Raw genomic sequence first — 16796 nt, forward strand, 5'->3', positions numbered from 1 at the left:
TTATCTTTGGTCTCTTTGTTGCCTCTCTGATTAATGCCCTACTTGCCTGGTCTGTGAGTTTTGGTGGGCGGCCCTCCCTTGGCAGGTTTGTTGGTACCATATTCTTTCCATTTTTTAATAATGGATTTAATTGTGTTCTGTGGGATGTTAAAACGTTCATTTTTTTTTAATAACCCAACTCTGATGTGTACTTCTCCACAACTTTGTCCCTGATCTGTTTGGAGAGCTACATGGTGCAGCTTGCTTGGTGGTGTTGCAGACTCTGGGGCCTTTCAGAACAGGTGTATATATACTGAGATCATGTGACATATCATGTGACACTTAGATTGCACACAGGTGGACTTTATTTAACTAATTATGTGACTTCTGAAGGTAATTGGTTGCATCAGATCTTATTTAGGGGCTTCATAGCCAAGGGGTGAATACATATGCACCACTTTTCCGTTTGTATTATTATATTTTTGTTGAAAAAGTTATTTCTTTCATTTAACTTCACCAATTTGGACTATTTTATGTATGTCCATTACATGAAATCAAAATAATAATCCATTTAAATTACACTTTGTAATGCAACAAAATAGGAAAAATGCCAAGGGGGATGAATACTTTGGCAAGGCACTGTAGCACTACCAAAATTGTTTAATTCAAGACAATGTAAAAATGTCAATATTGATTATTTCATTGATGACTTGATATCTATAAACTGGCAAAGATTCCAAATAATCCCAACAGTCCAAAATACATGGGATTACTTTCTTCCTGAATTCACAAAGGTACAGTGCATTCGGAAAGTATTCAGACACCTTGACTGTTTCCAAATTTTGTTATGTTACAGCCTTATTCTAAAATATATTAAATCAATTGTTTTCATCAATCTACATAGAATACCCCATAATGACAAAGCGCTAACAGGTTTTTAGAATAAAAAAAATTCTAAAAAGATACCTTATTTACATAAGTATTCAGACCCTTTGCTATGAGACTCAAAATTGAGCTCGGGTGCATGTCATAATGTATCCTCCAGCACAGTGGTTCCCAAACTTTTTATAGTCCCGTACCCAGGATCTGAAATTAACACCCACCAAGCGCCAAATGCGGGTAGATTTTCCGTTTGGCGAGTAAATCTCAGAAGGCTATCCGCCACACTGGCGGGTAAATGTTTGTGCCAAAGTAATAATGTAATAAAATTTGGCATGTTGGCTCGAGGAAATTACTCATGTTTGCCAACCTACCACAGACCATCTCTAGTGCTCCTAGTTTCACTGCACGGGACATCAGCTACTCGTCTTCGCTCACTTGCCACGGGTATGCTGCTAGCTACCGTTCATTAGAAAGCTGTTATGTGGCGACATTTACCTGGAGTAAGCCAACCTTTGAAACGAAAACCCACCGACGAAAAGGAGAACGAATCACATAAAAAAAGAACGTTTTGTGAGAAATGGAGGTTTGAAGATAAAGGAGTTTCAAGAGGCTGGCTACAGTATAATGCGGAGGCTGTGGTGATGAGTTGTTCTGTGTGTCGTCAGTATGCTAAAGATAAAAGCAGAAACAACTAATTTGTCATCGGAAATAAAACGATGAAGCTGGAGAACATTCGTGACCATGAACACAGCAAGTGTCACATTGCCTGCGTATCTGTCCCGGGCTCAATCGGAACCTCTCCTCTTGACACTCTGTGACGACGCTAATGGCAATGTCAGAGCAGACCAGCACGAAGATGAAGATACTGTTTAGGACTGTACATGCCACTGGCAAGAAGGCGAGACCACTTTCTGACTTCGGGGGCATGTGCGAGGAAGTGAAAATGTTGTTACTCTTGTAGCTAGACTAGTACTTTTGTAGCTAGTTTTTTCAAGTCTATTTAGCAGACCTGGTCCAGTATTGTAGGTTATTTCTCAGCTCTTGATAAGCTTTGGTTCACCTCAAAATAGTGTATAAATACCATAAAATTATAGGCCTACTGATGCTGACATGGATTTCCATGCTTTCCTATGGCTCTGTAACGTTCTATTTTAATATTTGTCTCCAGATGCTGTTTACATTGAGACACAATTGACTTTACCTGCCTTATAGTGTTGATCCTTAAGCAAACCAAGGGTAGAAGGCTAATTTAGCACAATCAACTGCCAACTATATTGAATAACATGATTGTATATTTAATTATTATTTAATTAATTTGATGTTTTATTTTTGCAGTTTGGATGAAAAAAAGGGAATCGCTGTGGGCTCAACATATAGAAATGAGAAGCAGACCAAAGAGTTTATGCACCATATTGCAGAGGTGGAGAGAAACAACATCAGAGAGAATCTGAAAAGCACCAAATTTCTCTCCATCATGTCAGATGGCTCCACAGACAGTTCTGTGAAAGAGGAGGAGTTAGTTTATGTCAGATTCTGTCATAAGGGCAAGATCGAGTCGAAGTTTGTTGGCATCAAGTCAGTGGATAAGGCAGACACGGCACACATAAGCAACGACATCAGTGCCATCATGGAGGGAGTGTGTGATGAGTGGGGGAGCAAGTTGGTCGCTCTGGGAACAGATGGAGCTGCTGTGATGACCGGAGCCAAGAATGGTGTGGTCAGCCGGCTGAAGGGGGATATGGCCTACATCATCGGCATCCACTGTATGGCACACCGCCTTGAACTGATCTTTTCTGATGCCATCCAGTCCAACGTGATGTTTCAGAAAGTTGGATGCCGATGATGTAGGGGGATGATCAGGGGAATGATACGATAAAAGCTGTGATGCTGTGGCACCAGGACTCTGTCAGGAGCAGGAGGCCAGACTTCATGGACCGTGCAAAGAGGGTGATTGTGGTAATGAGTGAGGAGTCTGATGTGGAGGTTTAAGTTGATTAAAATGTACATTTAATAGCAAAAACTTCAGTAGAATTTAGAGTTCAAGACTTCTTCAGTTGTGTTCAGGCTGGGAAAATAAATGAATAGATTAAAAAAATCCACCAGCCAAGCATATTTCTTACAGGACAAAATAAAAAATTGCCTTTTTGTGTCACATATACAGCTGAAGTCGGAAGTTTACATACACCTTAGCCAAATACATTTAAACTCCGTTTTTCACAATTCCTGACATTGAATCTGAGTAAAAATGCCCTATCTTATGTCAGTTAGGATCACCACTTTATTTTAAGAATGTGAAATGTCAGAATAAAAGTAGAGAGAATGACTTATTTCAGCTTTTATTTCTTTCATCACATTTCCAGTGGGTCAGAAGTTTACATACACTCAATAGGTAATTGGTAGCATTGTCTTTGAATTGTTTAACTTGGGTCAAATGTGTCGGGTAGCCTTCCACAAGCTTCCCACATTAAGTTGGGTGAATTTTGGCCCATTCCTCCTGACAGAGCTGGTGTAACTGAGTCAGGTTTGTAGGCCTCCTTGCTCGCACACGCTTTTTCAGTTCTGCCCACACATTTTCTATTGAGGTCAGGGCTTTGTGATGGCCACTTTAATACTTTGACTTGGTTGTCCTTATGCCATTTTGCCACAACTTTGGAAGTATGCTTGGGGTCATTGTCCATTTGGAAGACACAATTGCGACTAAGCTTTAATTTTCCTTATTCATGGGGCCATCTATTTTGTGAAGTGCACCAGTTCCTCCTGCAGCAAAGCACCCCCTGTGCTTCACGGTTGGGATGGTGTTCTTCGGCTTGCAAGCCTCCCCCTTTTTCCTCCAAACATAACGATGGTCATTATGGCCAAACAGTTCTATTTTTGTTTCATCAGACCAGAGGACATTTCTCCAAAAAGTACGATCTTTGTCCCCATGTGCAATTGCAAACCGTAATCTGCCTTTTTTATGGCGGTTTATGGTGGTTGGAGCAGTGGCTTCTTCCTTGCTGAGCGGCCTTTTAGGTTATGTCGTTATAGGACTCGTTTTACTGTGGATATAGTAACTTTTGTACTTGTTTCCTCCAGCATCTTCACAAGGTCCTTTACTGTTGTTCTGGGATTGATTTGCACTTTTCGCACCAAAGTACATTCATCTCTAGGAGACAGAACGGGTCTCCTTCCTGAGCAGTATGATGGCTGCGTGGTGCAATGGTGTTTATACTTGCTTGTACAGATGAACGTGGTACTTTCAGGTGTTTGGCAATTGCTCCCAAGGATGAACCAGACTTGTGGAGGTCTACAATTTTTTTTCTGAGGTCTTTGCTGATTTCTTTTGATTTTCCCATGATGTCAAGCAAAGAGGCACTGAGTTTGAAGGTAGGCCTTGAAATACATCCACAGGTGCACCTACAATTGACTAAAATGATGTCAAGGATGCCTATCAGAAGCTTCTACAGCCATGACATCATTTTCTGGAATTTTCCAAGGTGTTTAAAGGCACAGTCAACTTAGTGTATGTAAACTTCTGACCCACTGGAATTGTGATGCAGTGAATTATAAGTGAAATAATCTGTTTGAAAACAATTGTTGGGAAAATTACTTGTTTCATGCACAAAGTAGATGTCCTAACTGACTTGCCAAAACTATAGTTTGAAATTTGTGGAGTGGTTGAAAAACAAGATTTAATTATTCCAACCTAAGTGTATGTAAACTTCCGACTTCAACTGTATATATAAACATGAATACATATACACATACATACATACAAATACTTATACATATCCACGCACACATATATATATATTTCAATATAGATATCTTTTGAAAATATAAATATATTTCCTGCAAACCCTACCACCCCTCCCCTAGTTGGAGTAAACTAACAAACAATAACACTTAGGCTTATACTTCCAGCTTATACGTATTATATACATTTTACGGACACAGTATATTTTACATTTGTTATCTTGATATTATTAGTTCCACCCTTCAGCTCCATTCAACCCTCCCATCTATCTCTTAACACCTTCCATATTGGATTTCTATTTTCCATATATTTTTCAACTGTGTTGGGATGCTTCACAAAGGTTCTGAACCTTTCTATTCTCATAGTTTCTACAGATTGTAAATTAAATATAAACATTTTTGATAAAAGTATTATTATACTATTGATCGAGTAACTAGGACTTTTCAAATCACCCAGTATTGCTATCTGCAGCGTTATCTCCAGGTAAATGTTGCAAATCTTCAGCCATTCCTGGACCTGTGACCAAAAACGAGCTACATATGGACAGTACCCAAATAAATCATCGAATGACTCTGCCTCCCCGCAGCAAAATCTGCAGAGCTGGGAAGGTTGTTTCCCCCCTATACATAACATTCTATTGGTTGCAAGAATGTTGTACAATAATTTAAATTGAAAAAATCTAAGTTTTGAATCCGGTGTCGTATTGCGTGTCATTCATAAACCATGTGCCATGGAATCGGTACATTGAAAATCTCTTCCCAACTATTTTGCAATCTATATGGCACAGCTGTAAATGTTTTGGTCCTTATATGAAGCTGCTATATATTTTTAATTATCACAATTTTCTTTAACCAATGTTGGTCTTTAATGCAGGGCCGGCAGACAGGTTCCTTACTTATCCCCCCTTCCACTTGTCTCTTCCATTTTTGCGGTAATGCTGCAATTAGTTGGTTGTAATTTTGGGTAGAGCAGACATTTCCATATATTTGAGTTAGCTGCATGTGTGACATAACTCCACCAGTCCTATTTATTATATAATTTACAAAGATTTAATTTATTTCAAGATTAAGGGTTTACAGGGTAGCTTTCATGCCTTATATGGAATACAGTACAACAAAAGGAGTCTGTATTGAAAACATGCCCACGTCAGGGGAGACATCTGCTAGGCTGCTCAGTCCTGGCCCTGGGGGTCTGCCGTCCTATGGGTTGTCACCCTGGCCATAGCCTAACAAACCCCAAAATCAATAATGAATGTTTCACTAAGATCCTCAAGCTGAGTGGGGTGTGTTGGTTTGGAGCGCTGCAGGGCGTGGATCCCTAGGGACAGGATGGGGCGATCCAGCTATATTGTGTGCAAGTAAAAAGAGCTCTACAGTACTATTAGGCCTAAGATATGAATTATACTGAACAAAATATAAATGCAACATGCCACAATTTCAAAGATTTTGCTGAGTCCAAGGAAAAGGTGGGATGAAAATTGTTTCGGGAGAGTTGAGTTTTATACTAGACTGGTGGGGATCAGCAATGCAGGTGGCTCGGGCTGGCTGGGCAGTCTGGCTGTAATTTGACATGGAGGATGTCTTAATAAAGACAATCAAAAGTCTTTGTATTTTGTTAAGAGTTGTTCATTTGTTAGGCTATTGGTTCAAGGTTCCACACAGTATTGATTATTTAATTACATTTGATCTAGTTCAGTCTCATCAATCACTTAAACACATTTAATGACGATCTCTTACTTAGCTTGATGACTGTGGGTTTGTTTGCTTCCGAATAGACACATTGGATTGTGTAGAAATGCAGGAAAAGTCCTTTAGATGGCCAAAAAAAGTCGCCCCCTATTCCAACTAAACTACTGAAAGAGCTTCTTCCTGTGCTTGTTGAACATAACAAACGGCTCCCTAAACGGCTCTGGATGTGTACCAAACTCACTAAAAGTAGCAGTGTTAAAGCCTCTCCTGAAAAAGCTCTCATTCCTCTCATCTTTTTTGTTGAAAAAGCTGTTGCTCAGCAACTCGCTACCTTCCCGAAGACAAATAATGTATACGAAATGCTCCAGTCTGGTTTTAGACCCGATCATAGTACTGAGACCGCACTCGTGAAGGTGATAAATCACCTTTTTAATGGTGTCAGACCAAGGCTCTACGTCTATTTTCGTGTTCCTAGTCCTTAGTGCTGCTTTTGACACCATTGATCACCACATTCTTTTGGAGAGATTGGAAACTGTAATTGGTCTATGACGACAAGTTCTTGCCTGGTTTAGATCTTATCTGTTGGAACGATATCAGTTCGTGTTTCTGGGGGGTTTGTCCTCTGACAAATCAAAGGTAAGTTTTGGTGTTTCTCAAGGTTCCTATCTAGGACCGCTATTATTTTCACTATATATGCTACCTTTTGATGATGTCATTCGGAAAACACAATGGATGTACAGTCGTCTGAAATAAAACTGTGAATGACCTCTGCTACTCTGGACCCTGATCTTTCTTTTGACGAACATATCAAACATATTTAAAGAGCAGTAAGGACTTTATGAATACATTTGATTGATTGGTTGATTGATTGATATAGAATGTTGTAGTATACTGTAGAATACAATTGTGAATACATAGTATAATATAGTATTTTTATATGGGTGGCTCTGATTTGCCGTATCTATACAAGGATGTAGGGGATTGTTTTTCCCAACAGCGAAGCGGCTAGCTAGGGAGTGAAGAGCTTTCATTAAAATTTCGGCCCACCTCATGATTAATATATTGTATGTAGTCTTGGGTGGTTTAATCTTATAGTACTCGACAGAGAAAGAGGTAGGGAGAGATAGAGATTAGGCAGTTAGGGTGAGTCACAGTCAAACCCTTCTGATCACAGGTTGTATAATGAAAGAGGGTAATGACAAAAGAAGGCCCCTATCCTCAAGTGTCAATACGACTACACAATAAGGCAGTTATTTTGGGCTGAGTAAATACAGATAATGTCATACTGTGCATAGCCTACTGTAAAGACACACACACGTTAGATTTGTGGTCTAGCGAGCCCTCCCGGTTTGAAAAACTAATTATTGTGTGGAGGTGTGTGAAGGTGTCTGCTGCTGTCTGTGGTGTATGAGTAACGTGCTTGCTGCAGCCAGCTCATTCTGTTTTCAGAGGGATTTATCGTGGACGCCATAAGACATGAGCTCACCCTCCGTCATTAAGGCATGGCCACTTGCTCACTTGGCACACAGCAGATCAGACACCGGCCGCAGAGAATTACATTGGTAGCCCAAAGCAAAAAGCTTCAGCCGTCCAATCACATGACCTGAATGTGTTTACCTGTGTGTGTGTATGTGTGTGTGTGTGTGGCTGCAGCTGCAGGGCAGTGGCAGAGAGCTCCAGGTGCTCTACATAACCTAATGATAATGACGCTGTCCAACAGTGTTTGGAAAATGTTTAGCACGCTTGTCTGGAGCTGAGCGCAGAATGGGCAGGGCAATTACTTTACCCATCAACTAATGTTACATCTCTATTTGTGTGTGTGTGTAATGTTTATCCAAATGAGAGAGAGAGAGAGAGAAGGGGGGGTATTAGTTCATGTTCAATGAGTACACATAATGCACCTGTGTGTGGCTGTTTGGAGCCAAGAACAGCAAGAAAAAACATTCTTCACCAGAGGGGAAAACACCCTATTTCAGGTTGTCTAGACCGGAACCTTTTCACTCAGGCCCACCTTCCAGCATTGGTGAACGTCAAGTGGCGTAGAGCTAGACGTTTCTGACAAGTTATAAATAGCTCTCTAAGGTATGCAATGACTGACATGACAAAAGGAAAATTGATAATGCACTACCCAATTTCGAAGTTGCACCTTGTGCATTCTACTATTACAACCTTCAAGAGTAAGTTGAAAGCCAGACTGAGTTCCTTAAAAATACATTGTTTTTGATGGGGGGGTGAGGCGCGCACCACAGTTTGGGGCCCACTGGTCTAGACGATATAGTAACGACCTCAGACTGCTGCAATGAGAAGCATGACGAAGGTCTGCAGGCGAAAAGTTAATTTTATTACATTAAAATGTTCCGTACAAACAATGCATACACACTATTTCATATTGCTTCAGATATAAGTTTTTTTATTTTTTCTGTTAGAATAATTCCAGTTAAACAACTCTGTAACAAAATGCAAGTACAACATTTATGAAAATATAAATATCTCTAAACAGGTAAGTCAGTCCTGACCATACAAAGAATACCGTAGAAACATTCATTACCAGTATGTCAATTGTGTCGCCAACACGTACGTTTTTAAAAGTATTTCAAGTTACATGACATACAATAATAGCATATACTGGCTTCCATATGGACACATTCAAATATACTCTTAAACTGGCATTCCAATATATTATAAGTGGACTTACTTAAACATCTTCTTTAGCAAAGATAATACATTTTCTCTATAATTCTTCAACATTATCACAGTAAAACACTCAAACAATTCGGTCATGATGTAAGTTATACAAGCCTTACAAAATGGACCATTGTCAACGGAACAAAACATCAAACTAGTATCGCAACTTTGGCAAATAGAATGTTTGCTTTGAGAGCAATGAAATATGTTAAAGCTTAATACTGCTACTTAAGTTCTTAAGTTACCTTTGGGCCAGCATCTGAACTGCTGAAAATAAGTAAACATACAATTAGACAGAATAGCCCTTAAAAGGTTTTATGGAGAAAAAAAAATGTTAGGGTGCTGATGAGTCATCCTTGACTGATAATATCCTTTAATTTCACACACATGTCTCTCTCTCTCAACGTAAAAGCTGTAAAATAGAAGATTTTGTAAGGCATGGATGCATATAGCAAGATGCAACATTATGCTCAATAGCGGTGTCTGCTTAAAAACAAAGAATCCACGAACCAGAAGACTTAGACCAGCTGTTAATAGATGTTTATACCTGTTTATAAATCTCCTCCTCAAATTCAACACTGCCACTAAAGTACCTTAATTCTCAATAATTGTTCTTCTTTGATCATTTCAATCAATAAAATTGATTATGTATGCTAGTATATGTATCTCTGCATATACTGTGTTTACAAATTCCCTGCGTCTTCGTAATTCTCAGTAGTCTGCATGAAAATGAAATACATTTTAAAATCCAGGCACTCACTTTGATTGCATTAAGCAAAACATACTTTTTTTTAAGGAGTTGCACAAATTGCAGCAGCCAAAAGAGATTTATAGTTCTTATTTTGTTTGTACAGTACTAGTAGATGTAAATAAAACAAAAATACATATTTCTTAAGAAAAGCATTTATAAGGAAAAGTATTCAAGCTCACTGGAATGGCTTTCGATATGTAAAACAGAGAAATGTAAATATCAACTTTGTTCTTCAAATGCAAAAGGACACAATGGCAAAACGATAGATTGAATATATTTTCTATATATTTCTTCTAGTTTCCAAAACAAAAAAAACTACTTGAATTCTAATAGTCATCATGCGAAGAAAAAAACTAAAACGATACCATAAAGGTTGTAATACATGACTTGAGTGCAGCGTTATAGTAGCAGTCAGTTCGTATCCAGAGGACTGACATCTGCAGCTGATTCAGGTGGCTGTAAACAAGAGTAAACTGCAACCCCCCGAGAAACCTCATACATCCACCTCAATCCCACCTACCTAGCATCTTCGCCCATTGCTCCACTCTCCCACACTCTCACTGCAACAGTTCGCTCTTTTTGGTGGGGGTAGTGGTCTCAGCCTCCCCAGAGTCAGACACGTTGATGGGGCTATCCCTGGAGAAGACCTCGGTGGACTCCCTCCACAAGCAGTCTGCAATGGTCTTGAAGGTGTGGTTGCCACACTTGGGCCTTATCTTTTGTGAGGCATTGTTGACGATCTGCCGACTGTTGGATGTGGCAATCTTGATCTTGAGCGCGGCGTCCACCCTGTCCACCACCGTATAGGTGCCGATGCTGCCATCCTCGAAGCCAATGATGATGTTGAGTGCTCGCTGGGACAGGCAGAGGAAGGTGGGCGTCTTGTAGAGGGAGCATGTCCCGATGCTCTTTCCGTCTGCCAGACGCATCACGATCAGGTGGGACACCACGCCCACCTCGTCATCCTCATCACTGTTTCGGAAGCAGACATAGACCAGGTAGCGCCCGTCCCTCGACAGCTTCTGCCGCCAGATGATACCGGCGGCGTGGACAAGCCTCAGCTTCCCGCTATGAAGATCCAACACGTTAATGTTCTCGTCACCTTTGGAGATGATGCCCAGTTTCCCATTTGGTGAAATTTGGAACTCCTCCAGATTGTTTAAGAAGTTAGTAGGCAGCTGGACCCGTCTGCAGACAGACTCATCTGCCACACTCCATATAAACACAGTCTCTGTAGATGTGATGAAGACAACAAAGTCTGGGCAGTCGGGAATGAGTTTGAAGTTGATAATGCTAATGCCATCATCACAGACAAACTTCTTGGAAATACTGCCTGACCAGAGGCTAACAGCGAGCAGCTTGTTTTTGGTGATCCCCACTAGGAAGGTGTTTGCGGTGGTGATCAGTGCATTCTGTAGGGTCACCAGGATGTTGCACACCTTGTGTCCAGTGGCCAGCCTCCAGACTCGGGAGCAGTTCTGTTCGCAGAGGGAAACCACAAACTGGTCATTGTGGGTCATCAGGAGCTGAGATATCTTCTGTCCGTTGATGCGAAAGATGTTTTCGCCATTGGCCGTGTGCCAGATGTACTGGCTGCACTTGTCATCCGACGTCACCATGAGATCCCCAGTGGATGTCAGGACACAGTTTTCCACCAAGCCCTCATGCTTGAAGACAGTCTCTATGAAGCCTGTGCTGAAGTTCCACTTGTGGATGGCTTCAGAGCCGTCCATGGTGAACACAAAGTCCTCCCTGCCAGAAAGCTGTAAGCTCTGGATCCTCTTGCCTGTTTTGTCGATGTTGGACATGGCTGTAATGATGTCAATGTCCCAGACTGATAGCACTCCACTGCTGGCCACAGACAGGAGCAGGTTGTGGTGGATGGACTTGATGAGTTTGACGATGGCCCCAGAGATCTCAATCAGGCTGGCCATGCACTGCCCACTGTCCCTCCTCCACACAAATATGGATGATGTGTTCTCCATGGAGGCCACAATACTTTGGCCATTTTTTGAGAGGACAGCAGCCACGAATCGCTCAGCATGCTTGGCCTTGAATTTCTCTGCCATCTTCCACAACTTGGTGTCCAGGACCTCAATGCTCTTGTCTTTGCAGATGAGGATGGAGCGTTGGTCCTCTGACAGCTCAATGCCTACGACCTCGTTCTCATCCCCCCGGCAGTCATAATCTTCCATCAGTCTGGGGTTGGTAATCTCTTTGGTGTTCCACACCGACAGGCTCCCCTCATTATCGATCATCACCATCTGGTGAATGGTGTCCAGGACCAAGATGGACTTGACAAATCCCCCGGAGAACTCTGATGTGACCGTAGCTAGCTTGTCCCCAGTCCCAAGATGGAAGATGGACGTGGTGTTGAGGTACTGACCACAGAAGGCGTACATTCCATCCGGGGAGCATTGGACGCAGGTGACCTCATACCAGCAGTGGAACTGGTAGAGGGGCCAGCCGTAGAGCAGATCGATGACATCGACATCTTTACTGGCCTCTAGCCAGGCCAAGGCATGATGGCTGGACAGGGTGAACCCATTGATGAAGGCCACCCCTCCTGTGATACCACAGTGCTTGGAGCTCTTGATGTCCACTTCAGACAGCAAGCAAGACTTATGGTTGTCATATATGAGTAGCGTGTTCTTGGTGGTTGCCACAACCAGGTACTTCTCGTCGCTGGTTAGCCTGATTCCCAGGACAACCGAATGGGCCGTGTCTATCTGCCGGAGGAGCTGCCTGCTCTCCACATCCCATGTGCTCACAGACCCATCCTCCAGGGCCACAAGTACGATGTTGGGGGCTAGGGTGGGCAGGATCTCCACGATCTGCATGTAGCTGGAGCACAGCGGCAGCCTTTCAGGGCTGTAGGTGACATCCATGGAGGAGTGGAGGGGCACAATGGAGCAGTATTTGGGGCCGTCCTTGTCGCATTCCAGGAGGAGGTGTTGGAGCTTGGGTAAAGAGGTGACCACAGGGAGGAGCCTCTGCTGCAGCTCTGCGGACAGGGATGCCGGGTTCTTCATCACTTTGATCTTGATGCTGCGCAGCGTGGTGGCCAAAAACTTGAGTTCTTTCTCCTGGGAGTAGTTGTAGGCTACATCTATGTCGGTCAGTGCCTTCTCAAACTGCCCTATCTTGATCATGGTGTAGAGCCAGCTGAAGTTCATGATAACCCCGTACATGAGGTCGTCCATGCGGCCGCTCCGAGTTAGATGGTAGAGGAGCTCCGTCATCTTCCTGTGGTTGACAAAGAAGATATCAGGCTCCAGGAGGTTGCACTGGAACACCCAGGGCTGCTCGGGGGTCTGCCTGTCATAGGAGTACTTCTCGGCGGATGCTTCTTTATGGGACGGTTGCTGGGAGTGTGGATTCTTGTGTTGGGAGATGTTAAGCGAGGCAAAGTGGTTGTTGTCACAGTGGAAGATCTTTTTCCTGCCTCCCGACCATGCCCCCAGGAAGTATTCGGCCAGGAGGCTGTGCATCTGGTGCACATCCTCCTCGTTGCTAAGATACAGCTTCTGGGCGATGAGTTGCAGGTGTCTGTTGGCCCACACCATCAGGGTAACATTATGCACCTGCCTTTCCAGCAGGTACCCCTCCAGCTCCTCTTTCAGCCTCGCCACCAGGTCATAAGAGATCCTCAGTGGGTTTTTTAGATTTGAACTCACCATGATATCTCCCAACACACTGTTATCCAATGACAGAATATCTTCCAGCTCTACCTCCGTTAACCCCACATTGGCCATGGTGATGTATCCCAGCGCCCTGAACACGAACCGCTGCCCCAGCTTGTTCTCCACAGAGTAGAAGAGCTGCTCGATGCTCTCATGTACGGTGGAGCACAGTGACCGGTCGTCCACATCCTTGTGCGAGCGCCAATGCACCACCTCCTGGTAAATGAGGTTGACAAACATGGGAAGCGTGCACTTGGCCAGCGCTTCATTGACGTAGATCTGCTGTCCCGAAGTCACCTTTCTCTTCAACCCCAGCAGCTGCTGCTTCAGTATCTGACTACAGGCCTTACGGTCCCACTGCACCAGCTCTACGTAGCGCCCTTCATCATGAATCAAACAGCGGAGCTTCTGGAGGATTCCGTGTTTGTTGGGTAAAGTGGAGACCACGATGCGGACAGTGCGAGGCAGGTGGGCGGGGAGCCACCACAGCTTGCGGGCCTCGTCGGCCTCCGAGAGCTGCTCCAGGGCATCCAAGATGATGACCAGGGGCCGATGGAAAGAGGGCTCCCCCAGCAGGTTGACTAGCAGCTCCCTCATCTCCTGGATCTTGTTGGGCAGGAAGTGGATCAGGCAACGGTAGTTGATGGCGATCTGCTCACAGATGCTCTGGAGGAGGGTGCGCAGGTTTGTGGCGCACTCGGAGGAGCCCACAAAGCGGACAATGACAACCGGGTCTGTCTCAGGGCCCATCTCCGTCTGGAGCCACGTGTAGGCCTGGAAACAACAAAGAGAGAGAAAATAGATTTTGTAACTTTCTCAAGGCTGGGTATCTTTCATGAAAGAGCTCTGTGACACAACACAGAGAGAGAACAGAGACCAGACCATGTTTTCAATAATGGATTGCATTTATAAAAACAGTTTTTAAAGTCTCAAAACATCTCAAAGTGCTCTCCATTTTGTGGAAAGGGTTATCTAACTTGAGAAAGGACTTCTGTGAAAGGAGCATCTAGTTTTGTCATTTTTTTAAGCTTGAACTTTTTGCAATCATTTCCCACACGTTACACTTTAAAATTAGTTTCAATAATTATCCTGTATGCAATCCATATAACCCTGTCTGACTCAGGAGACAATAGACAATCAGCAGGCAACATAAAGCTCTACTAAAGAGGAGGGAGCTGGAATTACTATTTGGAAGGCATGGGGCGTGATATGATGCCATGGTTGGAGTTTCAAGTTTCATTAGTCGTATGTACGGTGTACACCGTCCAACAAAATGCTTACTTGCAGGTTCCTTCTCGACAACATAACAACAATAAGAAATAAAAAAGATAAGAATATGAACATAAAGTAAATGGCTCAGTAGAATATTTTTTTTTTTAGCATAAGTATAATACAGGATCTTCCAATTCATGATCCAGAAGTGTTTGTCGATCGTAGGAAATTATTGCACGAACATCTGAGCAAACAAATTAATAATTAACGCAAAAATAGCCATAAAAAGTAAAGTAGAGTAGGAACCAGCAAGATGCGCGCCCTCATCAGCACTGAGCAGTGCACAGAGGAGAGATATTTGCTTCAATACCGGGTATTTTGTCCCCTGCGGCCAATGTATAAAGTCAGAACATCTGCTTTCTCAGCCACTGCCTGTCAAGGGAGTACCTCAAGACTCGATCCTAGGCTCCACACTCTTCTCAATTTACATCAACAACATAGCTCAGGCAGTAGGAAGGTCTCTCATCTATTTGTATGCAGATGACACAGTCTTATACTTAGCTGGCCTCTCTGGCCCCTCCCTGGATTTTGTGTTAAACACTACAACAAAGCTTTTTTAGTGTCCAACAAGCTTTCTCTGCCCTTAACACTGTTCTGAACACTTCCGAAACAAAGGTAATGTGGTTCAGTAAGAAGAATGCCCCTCTCCCCACAGGTGTACTTACTACCTCTGAGGGTTTAGAGCTTGAGGTAGTCACCTCATACAAGTACTTGGGAGTATGGCTAGACGGTACACTGTCCTTCTCTCAGCACATATCAAATCTGCAGGCTAAAGTTAAATCTAGACTTGGTTTCCTCTATCATAATCGCTCCTCTTTCACCCCAGCTGCCAAATTAACCCTGATTCAGATGACCATCCTACCCATGCTAGATTACGGAGATATTTAATTTATAGATCGTCAGGTACAGTAAGGGTGCTCTTGAGCATCTAGATGTCCAATACCATTTGTCCATCAAATTTGCCACCAATGCTCCTTATAGGACACAACAATGCACTCTATACTCCTCTGTAAACTGGCCATCTCTGTATGCCCAACACAAGACCCACTGGTTGATGCTTATTTATAAAAACCTCTTAGGCCTCACTCCCCCCTATCTGAGATACCGATTGCAGCCCTCATCCTCCACATACAACACCCGTTCTGCCAGTCACAATCTGTTAAAGGTCCCCAAAGCACACACATCCCTGGGTTGCTCCTCTTTTCAGTTCGCAGCAGCTAGCGACTGGAACACGCTGCAAAAAAACTATCAAACTGGACAGTTTTACCTTCATCTCTACATTCAGAGACTCAATCACACTCCTACTGACACTTGTGGCTGCTTCGCGTGACACATTGTTGTCTCTATCGTTTTGCGCTTTGTGCTGTTGTCTGTGCCCAACAATGTTTGTACCATGATTGTGGTGCAACCATGTTGTGCTACTGCCATTTTGTGTTGCTACCGTGTTGTTGTCATGTTGTGTTGCTACCATGCTGTGTTGTCATGTGTTGATGCCATGCTGTAATTTTGTCTTAGGTCTCTCTTTCTGTAGTGTTGTGGTGTCTCTCTTGTCATAATGTATGTTTTGCCCTACATTTTTATTTTTAATTCCAGCCCCCCGTCCCCGCAGGAGGCCTTTTGCCTTTTGGTAGGACATCATTGTATATAATACATTGTTCTTAATTGACTTGCCTAGTTAAATAAAGGTAAAACAAAATTACAATAATACATTATTTAAAATCTGATAACATTCAGTATCAAAAATATGCAAAAGTAGAGAAAATTAGAAAGGGGGCTGAACTCAGTTTGTAGAACTTATACATTATTCAAGAGATTCATTCCTGTGAACATTTTAAGCTTTCCCAAGGCCATTAGCTAAACAGAAAATCTACAAGTGAAAATGAAAACATGCTCAAGAGTAAGATAGAAGCAGCCTGGTCCCAGATCTGTTTGTGCTTTTGCCTACTCCATTGTCATTGTCAAGCCAAACATGTTTAGCATGACAATTCCATAAGGAGTTGGCAAGAGAGCAGAAACCGACTGGCACCCAGGCTAAGATAAAAACACCCAATGACTTTCCCATAATGAAAGAGATTTTATGAATCAGTGCTGCTCCCTGTTTCCCTTGTTTCATCCATATT

The 16796-nt window shown here is 42.8% G+C and overlaps 1 protein-coding gene across 1 annotated transcript in view; it reads right to left on the bottom strand.

The window, feature by feature from the left end:
- Positions 1 to 8612: 8612 nt before the first annotated feature.
- LOC139561354 (NACHT and WD repeat domain-containing protein 2-like) overlaps positions 8613 to 16796 on the bottom strand; it is a 66755-nt gene continuing 58571 nt past the window's right edge. Inside the window, exon 7 of the mRNA XM_071378384.1 lies at positions 8613 to 14178. Within this exon, the coding sequence (XP_071234485.1) occupies positions 10279 to 14178 (3900 nt within the window). The 3' untranslated portion in view covers positions 8613 to 10278. The remainder of the gene's footprint in view (positions 14179 to 16796) is intronic.

Source organism: Salvelinus alpinus, chromosome 31 (assembly GCF_045679555.1).
Source record: "Salvelinus alpinus chromosome 31, SLU_Salpinus.1, whole genome shotgun sequence".
NCBI lineage: Eukaryota > Metazoa > Chordata > Actinopteri > Salmoniformes > Salmonidae > Salvelinus > Salvelinus alpinus.